The sequence below is a fragment of the Protomyctophum bolini genome (assembly GCF_963924005.1).
Source record: "Protomyctophum bolini genome assembly, chromosome: 19".
Taxonomy (NCBI): domain Eukaryota; kingdom Metazoa; phylum Chordata; class Actinopteri; order Myctophiformes; family Myctophidae; genus Protomyctophum; species Protomyctophum bolini.
The window spans coordinates 25,166,366-25,190,160 of NC_137880.1; the positions used below are offsets into that span (position 1 = coordinate 25,166,366).

Genomic DNA, 23,795 nt, shown 5'->3' on the forward strand with positions numbered 1-23,795 from the left:
GTACCAATAATCTTTTCATGCGCACTCGCAGGTACGGCACGGTGCGGTGCACGTGCATGCATGCTAGAACGTGTCCCCTAACAGAAACCTAGCGTCTGTTGGGCAGCCCAGTCAATGGAGCTCTTGCACAGCCTAGGCTGGGCTGCTGAAAGACGGAGATGGGAAAAACAATCGGCTCCACTGACAACAATAGATACATTGGCTGCCCCATTAGCACCTTTTACCAAGCTACAAAAGCTGCTCGTGCATATCAATGGTCCATGTGTGACCTGTTAAGTAGGCTGTAGACCACATCTGAGGGCAGGGCATCACACATGTCCTGCATTCAATCACGCCCGTGACCTCCAAGGTCATCTGGCATTGTGCATATACTCTGACCTCCACTGTGCACTTTCCCCCTTGCATTCTTTTGACAGAAGATCAGCTAGCTAACAAGCTAATGAGTGTGCTTAACGTAGCGTGATAAGCTATCATGAAGTTGTCAGGAAAAGTGAAATGACGGGAAAATGCAACAACCTCTGGTCCTCCTGGCGTTTATTCTCACATATTTTGCACTATTGCCCCTCTGTGGAAATATATTTTCTTAGATTAGTAAGCTTTCAGAAAACGTGCGCAAAGACGGAGGAAATGAACGCAGACTAACCGTACACATATTTACCATTGTATATCAACACGCTTTTTATAATGAAGATGGGATGTTAAATACAGCTCAGCTCCTGAGGAAGAATCGGTGTTGTTTCTCATTGCGTCCTGCCTGAATGAGAGACTACGGGTGGCCTCGATGCCTCGGTGGAGCCAATGTAAGGGGAGATAATTACACCTGCCAGAGAACAAGAGGCTGCTGTCGCTCCTCCAACCTCTGTGCCGTGCTTACTTACAACCTGGCGCAGTGACGAGTGCGTGTCTTTATGTGTTGCAGTGAGCGTATCTGTGTCTTTGTGGCCATTTGTGTGCGAGTGGGTGTCTCCTATCTACGTGCAGATTGTGTGTTGCATTTGTGAGTGTGTGCCTTTCTTCTTGTTGAAAACGAGTTAATTATCTGATCGTTTACGGCCACCTTTCCTACAGTGTCTCTACAGCAGTGGTTCTCAACCAGTGGTCCGGGGACCACCAGTGGTTCTTGAGTGATGGAGAGTTGATAACCAAATTAAGCCTTATACATCTTTAATTAATTAAACTTTCTCTGAGTTCAATTATTGTTAACATCTGCATTACTTAATTTACAAGAAGTCTACACAATTGGAGAATGTAGAATAATTATTTATTTGTTATTTTGATCAATGGCTGTTACCTCTCCTAACGCTACCAGCATCAACACAGCATGGAATTGTGGACAAAATCCTATCCGTCGAATGCAAAATATTCTATGTTTTGGGTCCGAGAGGCTAAATGTCATAAAATGGTGGTCCACGGCTCTGATGCAGAATGGAACTTGGCGTGAAAAGGGTTGAAAACCACTGCTCTACAGAGTCAGCCCTCTCCACTGCCATGTCCTTATAGACTCTGCTCCAGACTAGCCTGGCTGTGCCGCTCCTACCCTCCAGAGGCTGTGTTGTTTATTCAGTCTGTCTGCCGATGACACTGCGACGGTGAAGGGGGGAGGGGGGGGGGGGGGGGGGGGGCACACCGGCGGTTTATGACCAGATGTCCTAGTTTTCAGCTGTGAGATGTTAATTCAAAGGGCCTTTTAGTGGCAGATCAAGGAACCGCCTCTATTTAGCAGGCTTGTGGTACCCTGAATGGACGTGAGTGTTTAATTGCTGATCTGGGATCCGCTTGTCGTTGTTCTAATGAGGCCTGCCGCAATTGGAAGGGCTGTTGATCAGCCGCTTTGATCAGCTGCCCGTGGACACAGGATTACACTCACTAACACACAAAGCTAATGGAGCCATGGGATGAAAACGCACGCACACACACGCACAAGCTCTTTGTTTGCTCACATACATACTGTATACAGGAATACATGCAGTCATGCACGTATATTCACAACATTCAGACAGAAACGCACGTAAATGCAAAGTCGTTTACATACACACATATACCCCATGCTTTGTTCGGCTGAGGTAATTTGTCCAGCACCCCCCAGCTTTATGTCTCTGGCAACGACACTCCCTTTGCTTTCAAAGAGAAATGTCCAGCTCAGGGCGGACGCTCAGCCCAAACTGCAGAGTAAAGCCTTGTAGCTCCAGACATATGTTGCATTGTGTAATTGGTTTAATTGCTGTCATTGTACGTATGTGTTGGCCTTTTCCCTGGCGGTGCAGGCATTCCGCTAATTATATCCGTCAGCCCCAAAGCCAGAATGAATGGAGGAAAGTCAATTTCTTGCAGTGGGAACTTGCCAATTTTACAGTAGTTTTTCCTTGCATAAAAAGTGCCCCCTCTCTCTCTCTCTCTCTCTCTCTCTCTCTCTCTCTCTCTCTCTCTCTCTCTCTCTCTCTCTCTCTCTCTCTCTCTCTTTCTCTGTGCATGCATGCTCATTTTGGCATATATGTATGCATTTATGCCTGTGTGTACAATGTACATTACAATAATGTAAATAACAGTAATGGGTCGCACACACCAAGACTGCATTTCAGTAATTTATTCTTGCATTTTGGACAGGAGACAAACGTTTCGGCTATCCAGCCTTCATCAATATATACATTACAATAATGTGTCATAATAATGTATGGGCCCGCAGTAGCATTTGCTACAGCCTTACTGTATGCGATATTATCTCTGCAAAAGAAAGAATACTGTAAGTCATTCCATTAATTCTTGTGCTGTCCCAAAATAGGAAGGTCCAGGTTGGACGTGGTTAACGCTACTAGTTAATGTCTTCTTCAAGACGACAGACAGTTTCCTACTGTCTTGTCCTGTCACGGAAATTAACAGATCACTATAAATGGTTTAACTTTAACAGATTCCATTAACTTAGGAATTCAGGAAGATTCCCCTCATCTTTACCCTCCTGTGTCTAGACGGGAGTGTCGCGTCAATCATTCTATTCAAGATGACAAATGAATGTGACAGGAGGTACTCCCCATCATATTCATGTCTAATAAAGAGCATGGTGACAGGAGGTACTCCCCATCATATTCATGTCTAATACAGAGCATGGTGACTCCAAACATTACCATCTGGCGTAAGGGAGCAATGACACTTTACTCATCTTGTTTCATCTTGTCCCCATCCAGTATCCGCCATTTAATTTTGGTATTTTGCGATATCTGTCATTCAATCCATAAATAAATCCATAAAATGTAGTTTAACAGAAACATGGACCAACGACATATGTAACCCTAGTTACGAAGTACCAACTAGTAATAGAGTGTGCAGGCAGAAATAGTCAATAATGGTATATCGTTAACTGGACCAGTATCAGAAGGTGCTAGGTCAGTATTGCATATCAATACTGACGGAGAATTTGTGTGACCACGCAACATATGGACATAAACAGAATATGGACAGAAAGAAATCAACAACTGCAGTGAAATGTAATAATAGAAAAACCCTCAGTTCCCAAAGTGTTTGTTTTTGTTCCTGCTCTGGCCCTTGTGATCTGAATTTTGACCGTGTTTGGTGTTTGTCCTTGAAGGACTCACGTTGCACCCAGGATCAACCGGCTGGCCAACCACCCTCTATGAAGTGGGAATCGGGAACCCCTTTTGGTGTTAGCATTATGTCATGCTTTAGCTATTGAAAAATAGCAGATCAACAAGCTCGGTGGTGCGCTACGAGCTTGTAGGTCTGCTATTTTTGAAAAATCGAAGAACCACTGATATAGAAACATAGCTTTTTCAGAAAACTGTCAGGATGTAGAAGACATTTTTAGAATCTGATCTCAGGTCAGAATGGGTTAATCTGAGGAAGCAGAAATGAAGCACTGTCCACTTCTACACGTGAAGCACTCCAGGAGTAGATGAAAGGAATCTGAATCTCCCCCAAAATTTAAAAAAAAACTATACATTTGTTGTTATAGTTACTGTACTGTGCTCTGTACTGTATTGTAGTTACCATGTGGTGGTCCCTGAGGGTCCCCGGAACATCCAAAGCCCCAGGAACGGCCCAGGGCTTGTACTACGTAGTAGTGTACTCTGTGCCACTTTACTCTGTGCTATACTCTACTGGCCACTTTAGGTGTTGCAGCTTACTGTGCTCGGACATACAGACACAGAGACAGACATACAGATATAAAGACGAACAGCATAGCTCCGTAATGGAGCTCAAAAATAAAAACCCTGACCTAGAGTAGATCAGATGAGATTTTGAACTGGCATTAATTAGTTCTCTTTAGTTGTATTCATGTACAAACATATTCAATGAACTGTTATGAATGAACTATAAAATAAAAATACTATGAAACTTTTAATTATAATGAAATGAGTTTAAATGACACTTTGAATGAACAACTCAGTAAGTACAGTAACAAGGAGGCATTATATTTTAGCTAAATCTCCCCCTGGCCAACAACAGGGAGAGATGCACCAAAAATTCACCAACACACAATACACAAATAGACCGAATAGTGGCCCACCACATTCTTAACAAAGTATCAGTAATCAGCAGCAACGCAGAAAAGTGGCATCTTCCCTCAAAAACAACAACAAAATAATAACAGCTCCTCTGCAGTGCAACATGAACACAAAGGGAATCCAGCCAACTCTGTGGCCATAACATCAACTAACACAGCGCTCCCCAAACCTTTTTGGCCGTGCACCCCCCGTTACCTCCTGACCTAGCTGGCGCGGGATCCGATGGTAATTCCGACGGAGCATTAGTCCGACATGCGGGAACAACGGTCGGACTAGCGCTCGAACATGCGCTGCTCCCATGCTTGTGGTTATGGTGAGGTTAGGGTTTGAGGTATGTTGTCGGTCTAATGACTGTCGGACTAATAATAGTGTCGGAACTAAAGCCTGTACCCGCTGACACACCCCCCCAACACTCGTTGAATTTGGCCGAAGATTATACATATTTTAATGATTATGGCAAATAATCACAGAATGTCACTGCACTTAGAGACATGCAGCCGCTGTATATTTGAATTGGAAGATTTCCTTTTTACGCTTTTAAAGGAGGTAATGTCATTTCAAGCCTACGTTTCACATACTGCACTTATCCTCGCCGTTCGTCTGGTCTCATCTCTCTCTCTCTCTCTCTCTCTCTCTCTCTTCAAGATACGACACCATCACCAACCAGTGGGAGACCGTCTCCCCGCTGCCCAAACCGGTGCATTCTGCTGCAGCCACAGTGTGCGGGGGGAAGGTGTACGTATTCGGAGGGGTGAACGAGGCCGGCCGCTCAGCGGGCGTGCTCCAGTCCTACATTCCCCAGAGCAACACCTGGAGCTTCATCGAGTCACCCATGATAGGTGAGACCCACACCTCTACTCACACTCACTCACTCTTTACTAGAGGGTGTCTGGCAATAGGACATGATAAATGATATGACAATGTATGGTATTGTTGCTGCAATTAATCCATTCCAAGCCATCCACGAGATATCTCGTGGAAAGCAATGGCCAACCACGAGTAATACAAGATTTGTGATTAATGAGCATTAATCCATGAATCCACACGGCCTACATCCCCATCGTCGGTGCACACGCCCATGCATGCCATTAGTTGTTTTTGTGCTCAGAATGAGATAAACTATCATCAATTTACAGTAAGCAAGAACAACACATGGTAATACATCAAATACATAAAAATAGTCATCAAGAATCATAAGTAAGCTAAGAACCTAACATCTGTGTAACAGTAGAATATATGTACAATGAAACCTTGAGTATACACTATAGTGCTACTCTATGTCTACATAAAATGCTATCTAAATTAAATAAATTGAGCATGCATTTGCAATTTGCATGCACCTGTAAGGTCGTCAAGGCTAGGGCAAGTGCTACGGCAAGTTCTACGGGCTAAGATGGAGTCTGAAGTTGTGGGTTTTCAGACTATGGCAGAAGATTGGGAGTGAGTCTGCAGTTATTTATTTTTAAGGATTTGTTTTTGGCTTTTCTGCTAATTCTATCAAGTGAAGATTGACAGGATAGACTAGGGAGGGAGAGACGGGGAGAGACATGCAGCAAAGGTCGTCATGATTTTGAACGGGACTCGAGGTATGCGCCTGGACCGCTAGGCCAGCGGGCGCCCGAGTCTGCGGTTCTGATTGCAATGGGAAATTAATTCCATAGTTTTTGAGCCAGAAGGGAGAACTGTCTGGGACGTGTGGAGCAGCGTTTTTAGTGAATGTTCTGCCAGCTTCCCTGTGTTGGCTGATCTGAGTGCGTGGGGTGGTTTGTATGTGTAGACTTTAAGGGGGTGCGTGTACTCTGTGCAGATCTGGAAATATGTGCGTGTGCCCCAATTATATGCCAATTTAGAGGGACGTGTGTACCACAACTCAGCACAGACTTGCCGAGATGCTAATAAACAGATCTGAAAATTTTGCTTTTGTGGTCAGTGCCTTTGCAATTTGGTCTTGCAATTTGCAATTGATTGGTCGATCAATGACAAAACAACCCACTAAGGAGAAAAGTGGATAATATTTTATAGAAGTATCAGTGATGGAAGGCGTAATATAATCCAATTTTACAGTGTCCTTAGACCCCTCTTGGTGTTAAAGAAGCATCTCAAAAGGGTCACACTTATAAAGGTAATTATTATCTGGGGTGGCTGTTCACTGGTCGGTTCGTTGAGGGAGTACAGAGGGGCTATAGTCAGCGGCAGGGGCACAAAGCACCGCAGCGCAATCTCAGCAAATCGATTTAAACATTTCTCGCAGGTAAGATGATGTGATTAAAGTGGCAATGATTAAAGTGGCAATGCTACGCCTGTAGTCCTGTAACCCACCCCCCCCCCCCCCCCCCCACAGACACACACACACGCACGTACGCACGCACGTGAGGCTGCTCTGAGTATTATTGTGTTTGAGCGTGAGGACACTATCTTAAGGTAGCCTACTGTAGTTGGGCGGATGCTATCTGTGTGAAAGCAGAAGCAGCCGGAGAAAGAAATGAGAGGAGAGATCTGGAGATCATCACGTGTACATACTACGGTGATATATGCACATCGATATGACATGACGCACGAACACACGCACGCACCTTCACTTCTCACCTGTGTCTCACCAGTAGAGACGCATATTTCCATGGGTATGTGTTGTGTAGCTGCCTGGTTGTCAGTCTGCTTGCAGTAGTTGTGTATACAAAGACAAGCGTGTGTGTGTGTGTGTGTGTGTGTGTGTGTGCGTGTGTGTGTGTGTGTGTGTGTGTGTGTGTGTGTGTGTGTGTGTGTGTGTGTGCTTGTAGTGCGTGTGTGTGTGTGTGTGTGTGTGTGTGTGTGAAAGAGAGAGACAGACAGAGAAACAGACAGACACAGAGAGACAGGCATGCAGTCATCTGTCAGGGTCCAGATGAGACTGTGTGTGACAGTCAGTGAGTGTGTGGATAATGGACGGGTTCGGAGCTTCCAGTGAAATTGGGCCGCTGATGATTTTAGTGCAGCGGTGGGGAGCAATTCTCTGTCAGCCCGCTGCCTCTCTCCATGTCTCTCCTCCCCCTAATCTCTGTTCATCTTTCCATCTCTCTTTCTCTCAAACACACACACACACACACACACACACAACTCCCTCCCTCTCTTTCAGTCTCAGCATTGGCTTATCGACTGATAAATATACCTGCGCGTGAAGGTGTGTGTGCACGCGCGCGCTCACAGATTCCCGGTGCTTGGCCTGTATCTCCCGCGTGGACTGCAAATGGGTTTCACAAACACTTATCAACACCGACTTCCTATCTCTTCTGCAGACTGAAAAATAGTACGACGGCAGCCAAAAATAGTCCCTTCTACTAGTCCACTGAGATGCGGTGTCTCCAGTCTGCCTGCACTCTTTATGTATGGAGTACATTTATCAGTACACTTATTGAGGTGCACTGAAATACAGGCATCTACTTGATAGTGGAAGTAGCATAACACCCCCTTATGTTTACCATTGATTACCCAATGATGCTCAAAGGTCAGCTATAGTGTTCTACAACCACAACGTGGGTCGAATACAAAGCAGAATACATGTCATTCAGCTGAAAAAGATCAGAGTCAAGTTTATTTTAGCTTTTGCTGACCTGAGTACCCTCCCTTGTTATCTACTGGTCATTTACTGGTGAATGGAGGTAGGTACACATGTTGGCGTGTCCTGTGCACGTCGTTCCTCTCAACGCTTAGTAATCAAGGAATTGTGAATGCCTTAAGCACTGCGAAATATGTTCTCATTATATCGTCTCCGTCGGGTGGAAACCTCATATGTCCAAAGCTGTTACTTTTCAGGATTCAAATAAAAAACAGCATGAGTTTCGAGCTTGTATATCTGCTACTTTTGATATGATCATGCAGTGCATTCATTTACAACAACAACAAAAAAGTTTGAATCTGGAGATAAGAGGTTTCTGCCTGACGACGACGACGACAACAACAATAATGGTATTTGGGCTTACTGGGAGCTCCCCTGGAAGGAGCACATGCCACATAAATAAGTCTAAAGCGCCGTTCACACTGAGCACGATAACTATAACCATAATTATGTGAGCATCCACACTGATGTGCCATACTTTCTGTAAACAGTGTTTCCAGCTGTGTCAGAGCCCACAGAGAGAGGGGGAGGAAGAGAGGGAGAGAGAGTTCAAATGCTGAAAGACTCATGCAATAGGATTAGGATACCGGTATATGGATAATCTGACTCTGATAATTAAATATTAGGAGGTGAGATAGTTGTACCCTGCCTGAAGTAATGACAGGTTATTTTAATCTCACAACCTCCTGAGGCTGAGTGACAGATTGCATCCCAGATGTCCAACGGCTTTTGAAAGACTGTCATATGCCTATAGCTATCGTTCATGAAACCGCGCTGAAGGTATGATCCAAACCATCATGTTATGTTGATGTTATTGTGGTGCTGTGCTCACTGCCATCGGAACGACTGTCTCTATCACTGTCGCTATTAACAAATACAAGAAGCAGATTTAAAATTTCTTCTTTTTTTTGTGCTTTTTCTGCCTTTATTGATAGGATGAAAGTAGACTGACTAGAAGATGAGAGATGGACACACACACACACACGCGGCATAGGCCGTCTGGATCGGGAGTCGCACGCGCGGCACGCCGTCAGGCTGGCTCAGCAGCCTAGGTGCCCAGACGGTTGAGCTAACCGTCCGGGCTAGAAGCAGACTTTATAAATGGTCTTATTGAGTAATAATAACAAATATCCCGAAGAAGCAGTGTAGATCTTTGTGATCTGTTTTTTCTCCCCCATGAAATGGCCTTTTTAGAAATGCACATTCGTACCCATTCGGCACAGTGAACAATGACAGGCCTAGCTGAAAAGGGGATTGAAAAAGTGGTGAAGTGTTGCGTATTTCAATATACAGCATGTTAAAGGTAGCCCATTAGGCCCCCCTCTGTTTCCTGTCCTGTGAGGAAGGTGAATTGCTGTGATTGAAGGCTGTCTGACTGTGTTTGTGTGCATATATGCTGGCTGTTATTGCAGCTGTGTCTGTATTAGCACTCACATGACACCCCTCACGAGTGTGCACGCACGCACGCACGCACGCACACACACACACACACACACACACACACACACACACACGCACACGTGGAGTACTGGTACCTTATTTTATTCCAATTCACTACACACCAAGGAGCTCACCACATGAACTACTGTATGTGCTGGCTGCCACACATCGTCTTTAAAAATAGAACACACACTGAGTTAAAGACCGTCACTTGCCTTACAGAGCACTGGCACACGCATGCGTGAGCACACACACACACACACACACACACACACACACACTCGCACCTTATTATTCACCCAGCATTACACGCCGCTGATAGACAGCCTGTCATTGACCGACGGGCCCCAGGGACCAGGGAGCCTGAGTGCAGAGACGCCAGAGCCCGGTGTGCTCTATCGAGGAATTGAGTGAAGGACAATTACTTGTGCAAATGATGTATACAGCGGTGGATGGAGGTAGGGAGTGCCATTAAAAAAAGGTGGCTGCGAGGGTATAGGACAGAGAGAGTTGGTAAAGAGAGAGGCAGAGATGAAGAGATGAACAAAGGGAGACAGAGAGCGAAGGGGAGAGCTAGTGTTTCCATAGTTACCTAATTAGCCATGTTCCAGCTTGCTGTCATTTTCTTTCCCGTCCAGCTCAATAAAAAGTACATTATGCTCTTCCCCGCTGCTGTGTTTCGCTCTCTCTCTACCATGTGTTTCTCTCTCTCTCTACCATTGTTATAATGGTATAATCTGATATAATCTGATCAAAGCTCCTACTGTAGTCTGTCTGTCTGTCTGTCTGTCTGTCTGTCTGTCTGTCTGTCTGTCTGTCTGTCTGTCTGTCTGTCTGTCTGTCTGCCTGCCTGCCTGCCTGCCTGCCTGTCTGTATTTGCTCTACCTGTCTGTCTGTATCTGCTCTGTCTGTCTGTATCTGCTCTGTCTGTCTGTCTGTCTGTCTGTCTGTCTGTCTCTCTCTCTCTCTCTCCTGAAACCTTATGATGTGACAATAAAGTGAAGATGAAGATGAATTCCATGTCTATAGCACGCTGCTCATGTACTGTAGACACTGGAACATTTTCAATTGTGCCTACGCGTCTCTTGGGGTCGAATAAAACTGATATTCTCAAAGGAAAACAACGCTGTCTCCTTTCCTTGTAGAAACTCTGTATGAGAATGGCATTCTTGCCTCTCTCTCTCTCTCTCTCTCCCCCCACTTGGCTCTGTAGTCTCATCAGTCAGTCAGTCAGTCAGTCAGTCAGTCATGTCAGTCTTTCAGTCAGTCATGTCAGTCTTTAAGTCAGTCAGTCAGTCAGTCAGTCATGTCAGTCTTTAAGTCAGTCAGTCAGTCATGTCAGTCTTTAAGTCAGTCAGTCAGTCATGTCAGTCTTTAAGTCAGTCAGTCAGTCATGTCAGTCTTTAAGTCAGTCAGTCAGTCATGTCAGTCTTTAAGTCAGTCAGTCAGTCATGTCAGTCTTTAAGTCAGTCAGTCAGTCATGTCAGTCTTTAAGTCAGTGTCAGTCAGTCAGTCAGTCAGTCTTTCAGTCAGTCAGTCAGTCTTTCAGTCAGTCAGTCTTTCAGTCAGTCTTTCAGTCAGTCAGTCAGTCAGTCAGTCTTTCAGTCAGTCTTTCAGTCAGTCTTTCAGTCAGTCAGTCTTTCAGTCAGTCAGTCAGTCAGTCAGTCAGTCAGTCTTTCAGTCAGTCAGTCTTTCAGTCAGTCTTTCAGTCAGTCAGTCTTTCAGTCAGTCAGTCAGTCAGTCAGTCAGTCAGTCTTTCAGTCAGTCAGTCAGTCAGTCAGTCAGTCAGTCAGTCTTTCAGTCAGTCAGTCAGTCAGTCAGTCTTTCAGTCAGTCAGTCAGTCAGTCTTTCAGTCAGTCAGTCAGTCAGTCAGTCAGTCAGTCTTTCAGTCAGTCAGTCAGTCAGTCAGTCAGTCAGTCTTTCAGTCAGTCAGTCAGTCAGTCAGTCTTTCAGTCAGTCAGTCAGTCAGTCAGTCTTTCAGTCAGTCAGTCAGTCTTTCAGTCAGTCAGTCAGTCAGTCAGTCAGTCAGTCTTTCAGTCAGTCAGTCAGTCTTTCAGTCAGTCAGTCAGTCAGTCTTTCAGTCAGTCAGTCAGTCTTTCAGTCAGTCAGTCTTTCAGTCAGTCAGTCTTTCAGTCAGTCAGTCTTTCAGTCAGTCAGTCAGTCAGTCAGTCAGTCTTTCAGTCATTCAGTCAGTCAGTCAGTCTTTCAGTCAGTCAGTCTTTCAGTCAGTCAGTCAGTCAGTCAGTCAGTCAGTCAGTCAGTCAGTTAGTCAGTCTTTCAGTCAGTCAGTCTTTCAGTCAGTCAGTCAGTCAGTCAGTCAGTCAGTCAGTCAGTCAGTCAGTCAGTCAGTCAGTCAGTCAGTCAGTCAGTCAGTCAGTCAGTCAGTCAGTCAGTCAGTCAGTCAGTCAGTCAGTCAGTCAGTCAGTCAGTCTTTCAGTCAGTCAGTCTTTCAGTCAGTCAGTCTTTCAGTCAGTCAGTCTTTCAGTCAGTCAGTCAGTCTTTCAGTCAGTCAGTCAGTCTTTCAGTCAGTCAGTCAGTCTTTCAGTCAGTCAGTCAGTCTTTCAGTCAGTCAGTCTTTCAGTCAGTCAGTCAGTCTTTCAGTCAGTCTTTCAGTCAGTCAGTCTTTCAGTCAGTCAGTCAGTCAGTCAGTCAGTCTTTCAGTCAGTCAGTCAGTCAGTCAGTCAGTCAGTCAGTCAGTCTTTCAGTCAGTCAGTCAGTCAGTCAGTCAGTCAGTCAGTCAGTCTTTCAGTCAGTCTTTCAGTCAGTCAGTCAGTCTTTCAGTCAGTCAGTCAGTCAGTCAGTCTTTCAGTCAGTCTTTCAGTCAGTCAGTCAGTCTTTCAGTCAGTCAGTCAGTCTTTCAGTCAGTCAGTCAGTCAGTCAGTCAGTCAGTCTTTCAGTCAGTCAGTCAGTCTTTCAGTCAGTCAGTCTTTCAGTCAGTCAGTCTTTCAGTCAGTCAGTCTTTCAGTCAGTCAGACCCCGCAGGCTACTGCTGTAGTAACGGCACCGCTAGCAAGTTCTCCCCGTTTTCTTCAAAGTAAATGTTTGTTGAGACACATGTAGTGATGTGCTGGCTGCCTTTTAGGACCACAGCGCCTGTCACATCTACTCCAAACACATCTACATCGCTGTCAACACTTTAGCTTAGCAGCCGCTACAGTATATTGCTGTGTGTGTGTGTGTGTGTGTGTGAGAGATGTTAGATCAAGTTTGATTCATACTTAGTTGTGCGATGTCGGTACGTTGTGAGCTTGGTGCATGACACTGGCACGCAATTAAACTCTGATTCAATTAAAATGATCATGCTAAACTTATTATGTCCTCAGAAGTATAGTAATACATGTGTGTCTGTGCGTGCGTGCGTGCCCATAGTATATGGCGGCTCTCCGGGCTCAAACATGTGGCCCTGTAGGCAAACGCAGCACATGTCTCGATTTTCCTGCGGTTGCAGGTAGCAAAGAGCCAGGGGACAAAGAGCGCAAAATGGTAAGAAATATGTATAATGGTCCTATGAGACCTGCCAGACAAACGGAATAAGGTTTTGTCTGTACAGAGCATACTGCTGTTCTGCTATGAGTTTCTACGGGGAAAGGATACGGCATTGTTTTCCTTTGAGAATATTCCTCTTATTCAACCTCGGGAGACGAGCAGGCACAATTGAAAGTGTTCTGAGTCTCTAGTGCATGAACAATGTGTTATAGATGTGGCTTTGTATGCATGCGTGCACGCTCGCCAAGGATGCCTGGCTGCTCAGCCTCTTAGTGATCCTATTGCTCGCGACCACACAGGTTTGAATCCGACCCCTTCTTGTCTTGCATCTCCCTCCTCTCTCTCTCCACCCTTGGCTTCCATTCTCACACTGACCTATCTGAAATAAAGTTTACAAATAAATACCGGGGAAGGGTAAGCACTTAAGGCTTGGTTTTGTGCATGCACAAGTATATTTCCTGTGTAGATAAACTTAAAGGGACAAAATAATGAAATAAATAATGCCAGTTTCCCCTGAGGAGGAGAGAGGTGGGAGTAAGATAAATAAGCATGGAAGTTCAATCGATTGCAACGTATAGCCCTCAATACGTTTGTAGTTAGTGGTTTGTGGCGGTGGTTGTGCACCTGTTTCTGAGCTTCTTATCTCCATCGACAGCCCGTATCTCCGAGTGGAGGGGAGCGTATAGCAGACACACCTCACACTGGAGTTGACCTGTTCATTAACCACATCACTGCTCTGACACAGAGAGAGAGCGAGATGGAGAGATAGAGGGGGGTATATTACAAGTGAGAGAGTTTAAGGGCTTACACTACAAAGCCATTAGACGCACTGGGGCTCTTTGCTCACTCATTCCCTCCCTCCGTGTTTTCTCGGGCGCGGACGAGAGACGTACGGTACGTGCTAGGAGGTGACAGAACACAAAGAACGGGCCCACTCGCGCTGGAGCGCGCGGGGTGCATTATTCATGTCGCTGGTAAATTGGCCAGCTGCAAAGTCGGCGAGGGAGAGCCGCCGCCGCTGCCGCAAACTTTTTTGAAATACGGTTCTCCGCGCACGACGGGGCACACACACCCGCCTGCCTGCTCACGAGCGAGCGAGCGAAGCCACGGGTTTTTTCTGTAGGTTGGCGTTTTGAAAAACGCGAGCGGCTGTTTTCATTTTGTTTCTCCATCATCTATTATGCCGCCGTGGTGCTGCTTCACCGCCTCTGTTCACTGGCATCCTATACTGTATCAGATTGAATTATATTGTATGCACAGATCGCAATATCCCCAGTCTTCCCTCATGCATTTCCAATACATGCACATACGTCTTGTCGTGTGTGTGTGTGTGTGTGTGTGTGTGTGTGTGTGTGTGTGTGTGTGTGTGTGTGTGTGTGTGTGTGTGTGTGTGTGTGTGTGTGTGTGTGTGTGTGTGTGTGTGTGTGTGTGTGTGTGTGTGTGTGTGTGTGTGTGTGTGTGTGTGTGTGTGCGCCGTGCGCGCTTTATTTTCTTTCTTTCTTTGTGAAACTACAGTGGTGCCATAGGGAGTAATCCGATTGTAAACTACTGGAGACTTGGGTAACTCTTTTATATCCCAGCCAAGCCCGAACGCAGTTTGAAGCACAACCCGATAAAGCCCTGCTGATTTATGAAGTCGGCAGCATTTTCATTGGTTCTTCCAAATGTGGTGAAATTCGCCATTCTGGAAAGCAACCCATATCTCCACTGCTGACATGCCCTATAACCTGATGAGAATTATAGGTGGCATTTTCTATTTTTGTACGCGGTTATGGGACCAGAGCAACAATGAAAAAAAAATGAAAAAAAAGATGCCGCTGTACTGTGGACAATGGAAATGTCTGCCATGAGGGAGATAAGCTGTGCACTTTTCCTTTTAATCAAGCCACTTTCGTTCTTTCTCCCACTTTCTCTTTGTCCCTCTCTGTCTCTTTCTCTCTCTCTCTCTCTCTCGCTCTCTCTAACTAGATAACAAGTATGCACCTGCGGTGAGTCTAAATGGCTTCATCTTCATCCTGGGAGGTGCCTATGCGAGGGCCACCATCATCTATGACCCCAACAAGGGCAACATCAAGGCCGGACCCAACATGAACCACTCCAGGCAGTTCTGCAGGTAAAGAATGGGTTTCAGAAACCCAAGTTAACCACTTAAACCCTTATGGTTAACCAGAGTCCCTCAGGGCTCCATAATAGTATGTTTTCTGCTATTGTGGAGCAAGTCGATCAGCAGTTCTCTGCATTCTCTATTCATCTGTTGAGGAATCTACAGCAGTGGTTCTCAACCTTTTTCTGGATCAGGGCCCACCTGAAAATCATGAAAGCGATCGCGGCCCACCTGTCTGACCACTTGACAGATGGTCAGATGGGTGGGCCGTGTGCGTTTTCAGAGCATGTTTATTTTAATAATCGATCAATGGTACTAACGTTCTTTATATTTTAGGTTGTTGAGGCATTATATTCTGCAGATAAATATTGTGAAAATAACCAATCTGTACACATGTTGTGAGCATGTAGATTTAAGCAATATTACACGTCCGTGGAGCGGAGCGAGCGAGTTCCGAAAGGTATCGCAGAAGTGCATTAATGACGATAAAGAACACCAACAATTAACTAAGAGAAAAATGTAAATTTTTCAATGACAGATGTAGTCACTACGACCACAAACTAGCTAGCCTAGCCACCGAGTCAGCTGCGCTCTGAGAGAAAAGCACGGCTGAATTATTTGTTTTGATTAGCCGTTCCAATACCGTGGTTTAAGCACAGCTAGAAAACTGCTTCCTCAAAACGACCTGTTGTATAATGGCTATTTTTCCTCTTTCTTAACAATTTCGTATAGTATAGTTTCTTGATTACTTTTGAAGCAGTATAGTCACTGTCACTTTAGAAAATGTGCAGAATCAGATACCCTGTTTACACTTATACGGTATGTTGATTTGTTTAATGTTGAGTGAGAAATCAACGTTGCACATTAAGCTAATCATCTGGGGATCCCCCCCCCACACCGTATACCCACCGTCTTTTGAGAAGCACAGCTCTGTGACATAGTGCATCTCCCTCTTCCTTATCAGTAATAAGCTATGTAGCTCCTTCCTCCTCTCCGTCTCATGGCCAGGGGACTGCTTTCATTCAGTATTTTCCTCAGGCAGGCATCAGGAATGATCTTCACTGGGGACATAATTTGTGGCTACAAATATACCTTTTTTTTATCCCCTGACAGAAAATGGCAGGTACAAATGCAGCAGTGGGCCTTGGGCCTCCTGTCAGCTCGTCTGGGAGAAACATTGGAAGATATACAATATTTATGTTTTGGAAGTTATACTGTACCCTCTCACACATAAGAGTGAGCACACAGTTATTGCAGTCTTAGGGCTGCAACAACTGAGTGCATAAATATCAGGGTGCACGGCACGCACAATCAATTCTAATTCTTTTTCATCTGTCTCAGTGTAATGAATCTATATGCAGCATTAATATTTCACAGTCACCATGTGCCAGCAAGTATGGTATTAACGTGGCACGAACCCACAGTCTTCACACATCAATGGTTGCATCCTGCAGCAAAACTATGAATTGGTTATTCTACAATTTATGTCTACAAAAACAAACAAAAAAAGAAATCTCTACGAGTTGGAAAGCTTGCAAGAGCTGTGTGAGAGCTGTATGCTGTGTGAGAGCTGTATGCTGTGTGAGAGCTGTATGCTGTGTGAGAGCTGTATGCTGCCGGCAGAGTAGTTTGCGTGTTTGGCACCATGACATTTTTAATGGCCCACCTCCAACCTCTCAGAAATACTACAACGAGCTGTTGCCTCCCATCTCACACCTGCGCTGTGAGTTAACAATAACCTCTACGAACCCTTCCAATCTGGCTTCCATCCCAAAAACTGGGTACAGAAATCACCAATGACATTCTCCTCTCTGCTGACTCGGGGTTTCTCTACATCCTTTTCCTCCTCCACACCGCGTTCCACTCCGTCAGCCACTCCATCCTCGTCACACACCTCCAGCCCTCCCGTGGCATAACCGGCACTGCCCTTTCCTGCCTGAAAGTATAGTTCTCCCTCCATCAATTAATCTCCATCAACAACTGCAAATCCTCCACTGCCACAGTCGCCTGTACGGTGTTCCCCACAGTTTGGTGCTTGGTCCCCCCTCCTCTTTATCCTCTATAGAATTTCACTGGCACCCTGTCAAACACTGACTTTACTTTAAAATACCTACAAGGCACTACATAATCACATAATATATGATGGTGGTATTTTGGATGACCCACTTGGCCGTGAATCTACATTTAATGATGCTCCGTAGCCTGGAACCCTGTGAACCGTGATGGCTCAGTGGAAAGGAGAAGTTCCAGCATGTTGGCGTGCGTCAATGCAGTGGGACTGTGAGCTCCACCGCCCCGCTGCAGTCCTCGTGTTCCAGCCAGCGAGGAGTCATAGTGCAGCTTACTGGATCATAATGATGAACACACTGTGGCTTTTTCTAGGCCAGAGCCCCCTTTTTGTATAAAAGCATCAGCAGAGAGAGAGAGAGGAGCCGCTCACAAAATGATACATTTGGGAGGGTGTTGGACTGAGGCACCGTGATTGTATGTTCAGAATGTATAACATAAATCATGCTGTCAGGATTATTGATAAACTAGTACACCGGCACACATGCCAGGCACAGGCAGCCTGTTCCGCTACATTTAACTAAGTCTGATACACACGCGCGCGCGCACACACACACACACACACACACACACACACACACACACACACACACACACACACACACACACACACACACACACACACACACACACACACACACACCGTGTCGTGGTGCAGAGGAAGGGGTGCAGAGAGTAGATATAGTAGAGAATCAAATACAGACTCAGAGAGGCAAACATAATGACAAACAACACGCACACGGCAACATCTCCACACACGCCGACACTCGGGATAATGGAGCACATCCTATGCTCCCGTGGAGCCCGACTGATGAAGCCCACCACCAGCAGGTGCCTATATGTGGTTGGTTGAAGTCTGGACAGGCTGTCCAGAGTGCTGTAGGTCACTACCTACCCTCAGTTTATTTGAAACGGAACACCCACTGATGTTTTCCTCTTGGATCAACCAGGCTTTTTTTTATTTAGTCCTTATGCAATATTCTAGTGTTTTTTTCTTTTATAATCAGCGTTGCGTGCTAGTTAGACCGGGCACGGTTCGCTCTGTGAGTGTTTTTTATAATGTGCATGCATTTTCACCTTTATGTAAATACACACCGCTCCAAAGTTGTCCAAACCCCAATAGCGGCACAAAGCCCTAATCAGCTTACAGTCAGTGTTTTAATCCTCCCTGCACATGCAGGCTGCCGTTTCCTGTTTCTAAAAATCAAATGAGCACATTTGTAGATATTTGCCTATTTTTCATTAGTTTGTGTCTTTGGGGTTTTGTTTTACCTATTACAGGAGGGAATTTTAATTATTTTCCGATAGCCGAATACTGACACTGATATTTGTTTATTTCGTTTTTGTTGTTTTTATTTCCCCCTTTTCTGCCAGGCAAACAAATACATCTTCAATACAAGAAATAAATGTTCATAATCTACAGTTTGGTATAGGCTGCAGATAACCAGCATGCTTATCAACAACAGATAAATATCGGCTACTGCAATCGGTTAATTGTCAGTTTAATTTGCCGATACCGATATGTGTCCGATACATCGGTGCATCACGACAATTCTATTCTCTGCTTGAATCACAGAGGCTTGAGTCACGTTTCAGTATTGACGCTCTCAGACCTTTCCTTTTCACTACTTATCTTCTGGTAATTACCAATCATTATGTGTCCATGGTGATAAAATAGGTGCCCTGGTGACCTCCCTCACACCTCTCTTTCAAAATGCCATCATGCCATTAATTTGTTCTTTTTCCTTTTATGTACTGAATCATTGGTTCCCAAACGTTTTCATGTCAAGGACCCCCAAATTGACACTAATTAGCCTGCAGACCCCCATTTGAAGAGAGATGCCAGGGACCGCCATAAGAGAAGACTTTTACGGCTCTAGCAGTGATTGTCAACCCGTTTAATTTCAAGGACCCTCAGTTTGACATGCATTTGTCTACGGACCCCCATTTAATGGCATTTCTATCTCTTTTATACTAGAGACTATGTTGGTAGATTTAGATTATTAATAAAAATATGCATTGTTCAATTAACCCATTCTGGACGGGAACCCCTTTTGGTGTTTTAACTAAGCATTATGTTCTACTTTAGCTATTGAAAAATAGCAGATCTAAAAGCTCATAGCGAGCTTGTAGGTCTGCTATTTTTAAAAAATCTTAACAATGCGGCACAAATCTTTGAATATATTTCTCAACGTTTTTTTTATTTCGACGTCAGGCCTAAATGCGTTTTTATACTTCTGCTATTTGAAAATAGCTGATCTACAAGCTCACAACACGTCGTTGTCAGCTTACCTTGTATTAAACATTTTTTAATACAGGCCTACTTTACTTGTCAAGAGTATTTTTATATTGTGGTATTGCAAGTAAAGAAAAAACTGTGTACTTTTCCCTGTGTGTGTGTGTGTGTGTGTGTGTGTGTGTGTGTGTGTGTGTGTGTGTGTGTGTGTGTGTGTGTGTGTGTGTGTGTGTGTGTGTGTGTGTGGTGCGCATGCGCGTGTGCGTGCGTGCGTGTGTGTGTGTGTGCGCGTGTGTGTGTGTGTGTGTAGCGCCGTGATCCTGGACGGCAAGATCTACGCGACAGGAGGCGTGGTGAGCAGCGAGGGCCCGGCGCTAGGCAACATGGAGACCTTTGACCCCGCCAGCAACACCTGGACGCTGGTGCAGTCGCTGCCCTGCCCGCTGTTCAGGCACGGCTGTGTGGTCATCAAGAAGTACATCCAGAGCGGCTGAGACCAGCTGGCACCGACCGACCGGATCGGACTGGATCAGACACAATAACAACAACAACAAAGAGATAAACAGTTTTGGGTCCGGTTTTGAGGGCCGCTCCAATGGGCAGATGACCAGTGACATCCTACCCTGAACGGACCCCATGCCAGCATCCGTCAAATTGTTACCTATTACCCCCCGCCCCGCCCCCCTCCCCGCCCTGTGCAGAATGTACACATGCTAGATCACTACAGCCACGTCAAAGCAAACGGTGCCTCAACTACCAGTACTGTATGTGTCATGTTTAGCAAGTTTAAACCCACCATTCATCTAACTGACCCGGCACAGGGACTCTTCACATACATACAATGATTTATAGTTTGTTCCATGTTTTCACGTCTCTTGTCTCTTTCTCCGCGTCTATTATGAATAAGCTCACCCTCTACTTAATTTTTTATTTTTTTCTAGTATATTATGCTTTCACGGTACAATGTAAGCCATCAACACCTCTGGTCGTTGTCTTTCGTTGTAATTTCTGTTTCGGTGCAGTAGGTGTTCAAGCAGAGGGGAGCAGAGTTTGCAGTGTCTTTCTCAGTAGTGGCATCTACAGGCCAGGAGGGGGGAGTGAATGTCTGTGTACACTGCAGAGACATGTGGAGAGCATGGACTGTGCGTGCATGTGCGCGCACACACACGCACACACACACACACACGCACACACACACACACACACACACGCACACACATGCACACACACACACACACACACACACACACACACACACACACATGCACACACGCACACACAGAAACTTGCACGCACACACACAGACGAGTGAGAAGAGTGCAAGACTTTGCTTCCTCAGGTGGAGCTATCTTGTATTTGATCCCCTCTCCCCTATACTTTAAAACCCTCTTACAGAGGCAGGATTCATTTCACACAGCAATGAAAACTGAAGAAAGAAAAAAACACTTTTTGAATTCTGCGTGACCCAGGTCTTAAACATTTAATTACCGGGCTAAACGTTGGAAAGCCATCATAAGCTGGGGTTGTGTAAGGTCACAGCGTCCACATCCAGCTAGCGTGATGGGGATAGCATCTGGACGGGGTGAGCTTGAACGACGGACCGGCCTATAGCTGAAACAAAGCGGCTTCATGGTTTCCCCTGAACTAGTGGACGTCCTACTGGAACGCCTCTGGGGGGACATGAGCCCCGCGCGGCACTGGAGTGAAGAGAGGGACGGACATCCTCTTCACAATGAACATAACGGATACTTTCTGGTGGGACAAAAAGCACAATAACTATTTTATGACTCTCATATGATCAGAGATGTCCTCCTTTATTCTATGTTTGTTCTCTCCCTTTCCCCACCCTCTCCCCCCTCTCTTTCCCTCTCCCTCTCTCCCTCTCTCCCCCCTCTCTCCCTCTCTCTCTCTCTCCCCCCTCTCTTTCCCTCTCCCTCTCCCTCTCTCCCCCCTCTCTCCCTCTCTCTCTCCCCCCTCTCTCTCCCTCTCTCTCTCCCCACCCTCTCTCCCCCCCCCTCTCTCCCTCTCCCTCTCTCTCTCTCCCCCCTCTCTCTCCCTCTCTCTCTCCCCCCCCTCTCTCCCTCTCCCTCTCTCCCTCCCATCACTTTCTACCTTTTCACCCTTTTGTTTTGTACAAGGCGTGTTTCATGGCAGACCCACACAGACAGAGATGACGTTGGGTCAGCTATCTGTAAATACAGGGAAGGAAATATGTATATTTTACAACTTGAAAGGTGATTCTGTATAAATGTTTTTAGAAAAACAAAACAAAAAACCGACTGATAGTTTGGGTTTAAAAGCTCTGGTTTGTCTGTAAATCTGTACCCAACAAATGGAGAGATTTAACAATTATTATTATTGAAACATTATACATATACCAAAAAATATGATCCAATTGTCTGAGTCTTTCTTTGTATATTTTGTCTTAATGTGCTGAAAATGAAGAATGTTTGATAGGAATGAATAACCACTTGTGAAAACAGACGAGTTGCATGACCACAGGAAAAGGTCCTGTATGGTCATTGGCATTTTAACCCATTACAAGCTCTACAAATGCCTTCTAAATCACTGGTGCCTTTCTATATCTGTGGTGATCAAACGTTTTGTTAAAGGACAGCATTCGATACAAATTTCCGTAATTTCCGCAATTTCTGCAATTTCCAATTTCGGCAATTTCAAATTTCGGCAATTTCAAATTTCAGCAATTTCAAATTTCCACAATTTCAGAAATTGCGGAAATGGAAATTGCGGATTTGTTTTTTCATTTTTATCATTTTTTTCAAATTTCAAAAATGATGAAAAACGGCGCCCTATAGTATGCCGTACGATATGGGCTATAGCCCATGGTCCAAAATGATGAGAAACGAGGATAACTTTTTTTTCCAAAATTTCAAAAAACATGGGCTATAACCCATCGTTTTTGTCATTTCGTCATTTTTTTCAAATCTTCAAAAATGATGAAAAACGGCGCGCTATAGTATGCCGTACGATATGGGCTATAGCCCACGGTCCAAAATGATGAGAAACGAGGCTAACATTTTTTTTCAAATTTTCAAAAAACATGGGCTATAACCCATCGTTTTTGTCATTTCGTCATTTTTTTCAAATCTTCAAAAATGATGAAAAACTGCGCGCTATAGTATGCCGTACGATATGGGCTATAGCCCACGGTCCAAAATGATGAGAAACGAGGCTAACTTTTTTTTTTTTAAATTCAAAAAACATGGGCTATAACCCATCGTTTTTGTCATTTTGTCATTTTTTCAAATCCTCAAAAATGATGAAAAACGGCGCGCTATAGTATGCCGTACCATATGGGCTATAGCCCATGGTCCAAAATGATGAGAAACGAGGCTAACTTTTTTTTTCAAAATTTCAAAAAACATGGGCTATAACCCATCGTTTTTGTCAAATTGCGGAATTGCGGAAATTGCGGATTCTTTTTTTCATTTTTTTCAAATCCTCAAAAATGATGAAAAACGGCGCGCTATAGTATGCCGTACGATATGGGCTATAGCCCATGGTCCAAAATGATGAGAAACGAGGCTAACTTTTTTTTTTTTAATTTAAAAAAACATGGGCTATAACCCATTGTTTTTGTCAAATTGCGGAAATTGCGGATTCATTTTTTCATTTTTTTCAAATCCTCAAAAATGATGAAAAACGGCGCGCTATAGTATGCCGTACGATATGGGCTATAGCCCATGGTCCAAAATGATGAGAAACGAGGATAACTCTAATTGTAGTAGTGGTTAAGATGTTGGCTTTCCACGTGGGAGACCAGGGTTCGATTCCCGGCTGTTACACTATCATACAAAAGAAGACCTCAACAGCGCTAGCGCACAGGGTCCGGCCCATTCCTCTCTGTTATGTCATATGACGAGCATTTAACTTTTAATATCACAATTATTGTAGCTAATCTTTAACTGAATCTGGAAGTATTCCTTTATTAAATGATTCTTCATAGTCTGGAATTGTAACTGATCAATTTTCTTTTGTGACTTTCGCCTTTATTTTATATGGAGGGACAGTCAGTGGTGTAAACTTTATTTATATAGCACATTTCATACATAAAATGCAACTCTGTCACATTCTGTCTCTCCCTCAGTCTCCACACTGGCCTCCCATATCCCATTCCAGCACACCCAGTTCCATTTACACACCTGTCAACTACCTAATCAGCCCAGCAGTGAACACTTCTCCAATCAACCTGCTCACTATAAAACTGGACTCAGTACAAACACTCATTGTCAGTTCATAACCTGTGTCACAGATGTCCTGCCTGTTCATGTGTTGACTTTGATGTCATTCTGATTCATGCCTGATTCCTACCTGCATTCCCCTGTGTAAGAT

The 23,795-nt window shown here is 44.8% G+C and overlaps 1 protein-coding gene across 1 annotated transcript in view; it reads left to right on the forward strand.

Moving 5' to 3' along the window:
- The window catches only part of klhl29 (kelch like family member 29), a 297,174-nt gene extending 275,353 nt beyond the window's left edge, over positions 1–21,821 (forward strand). The window contains exons 13-15 of the mRNA XM_080791254.1: positions 5,163–5,356; positions 15,004–15,148; positions 19,753–21,821. Of these exons, the coding sequence (XP_080647380.1) occupies positions 5,163–5,356; positions 15,004–15,148; positions 19,753–19,936 (523 nt within the window). The 3' untranslated portion in view covers positions 19,937–21,821. The remainder of the gene's footprint in view (positions 1–5,162; positions 5,357–15,003; positions 15,149–19,752) is intronic.
- Positions 21,822–23,795: the final 1,974 nt, after the last annotated feature.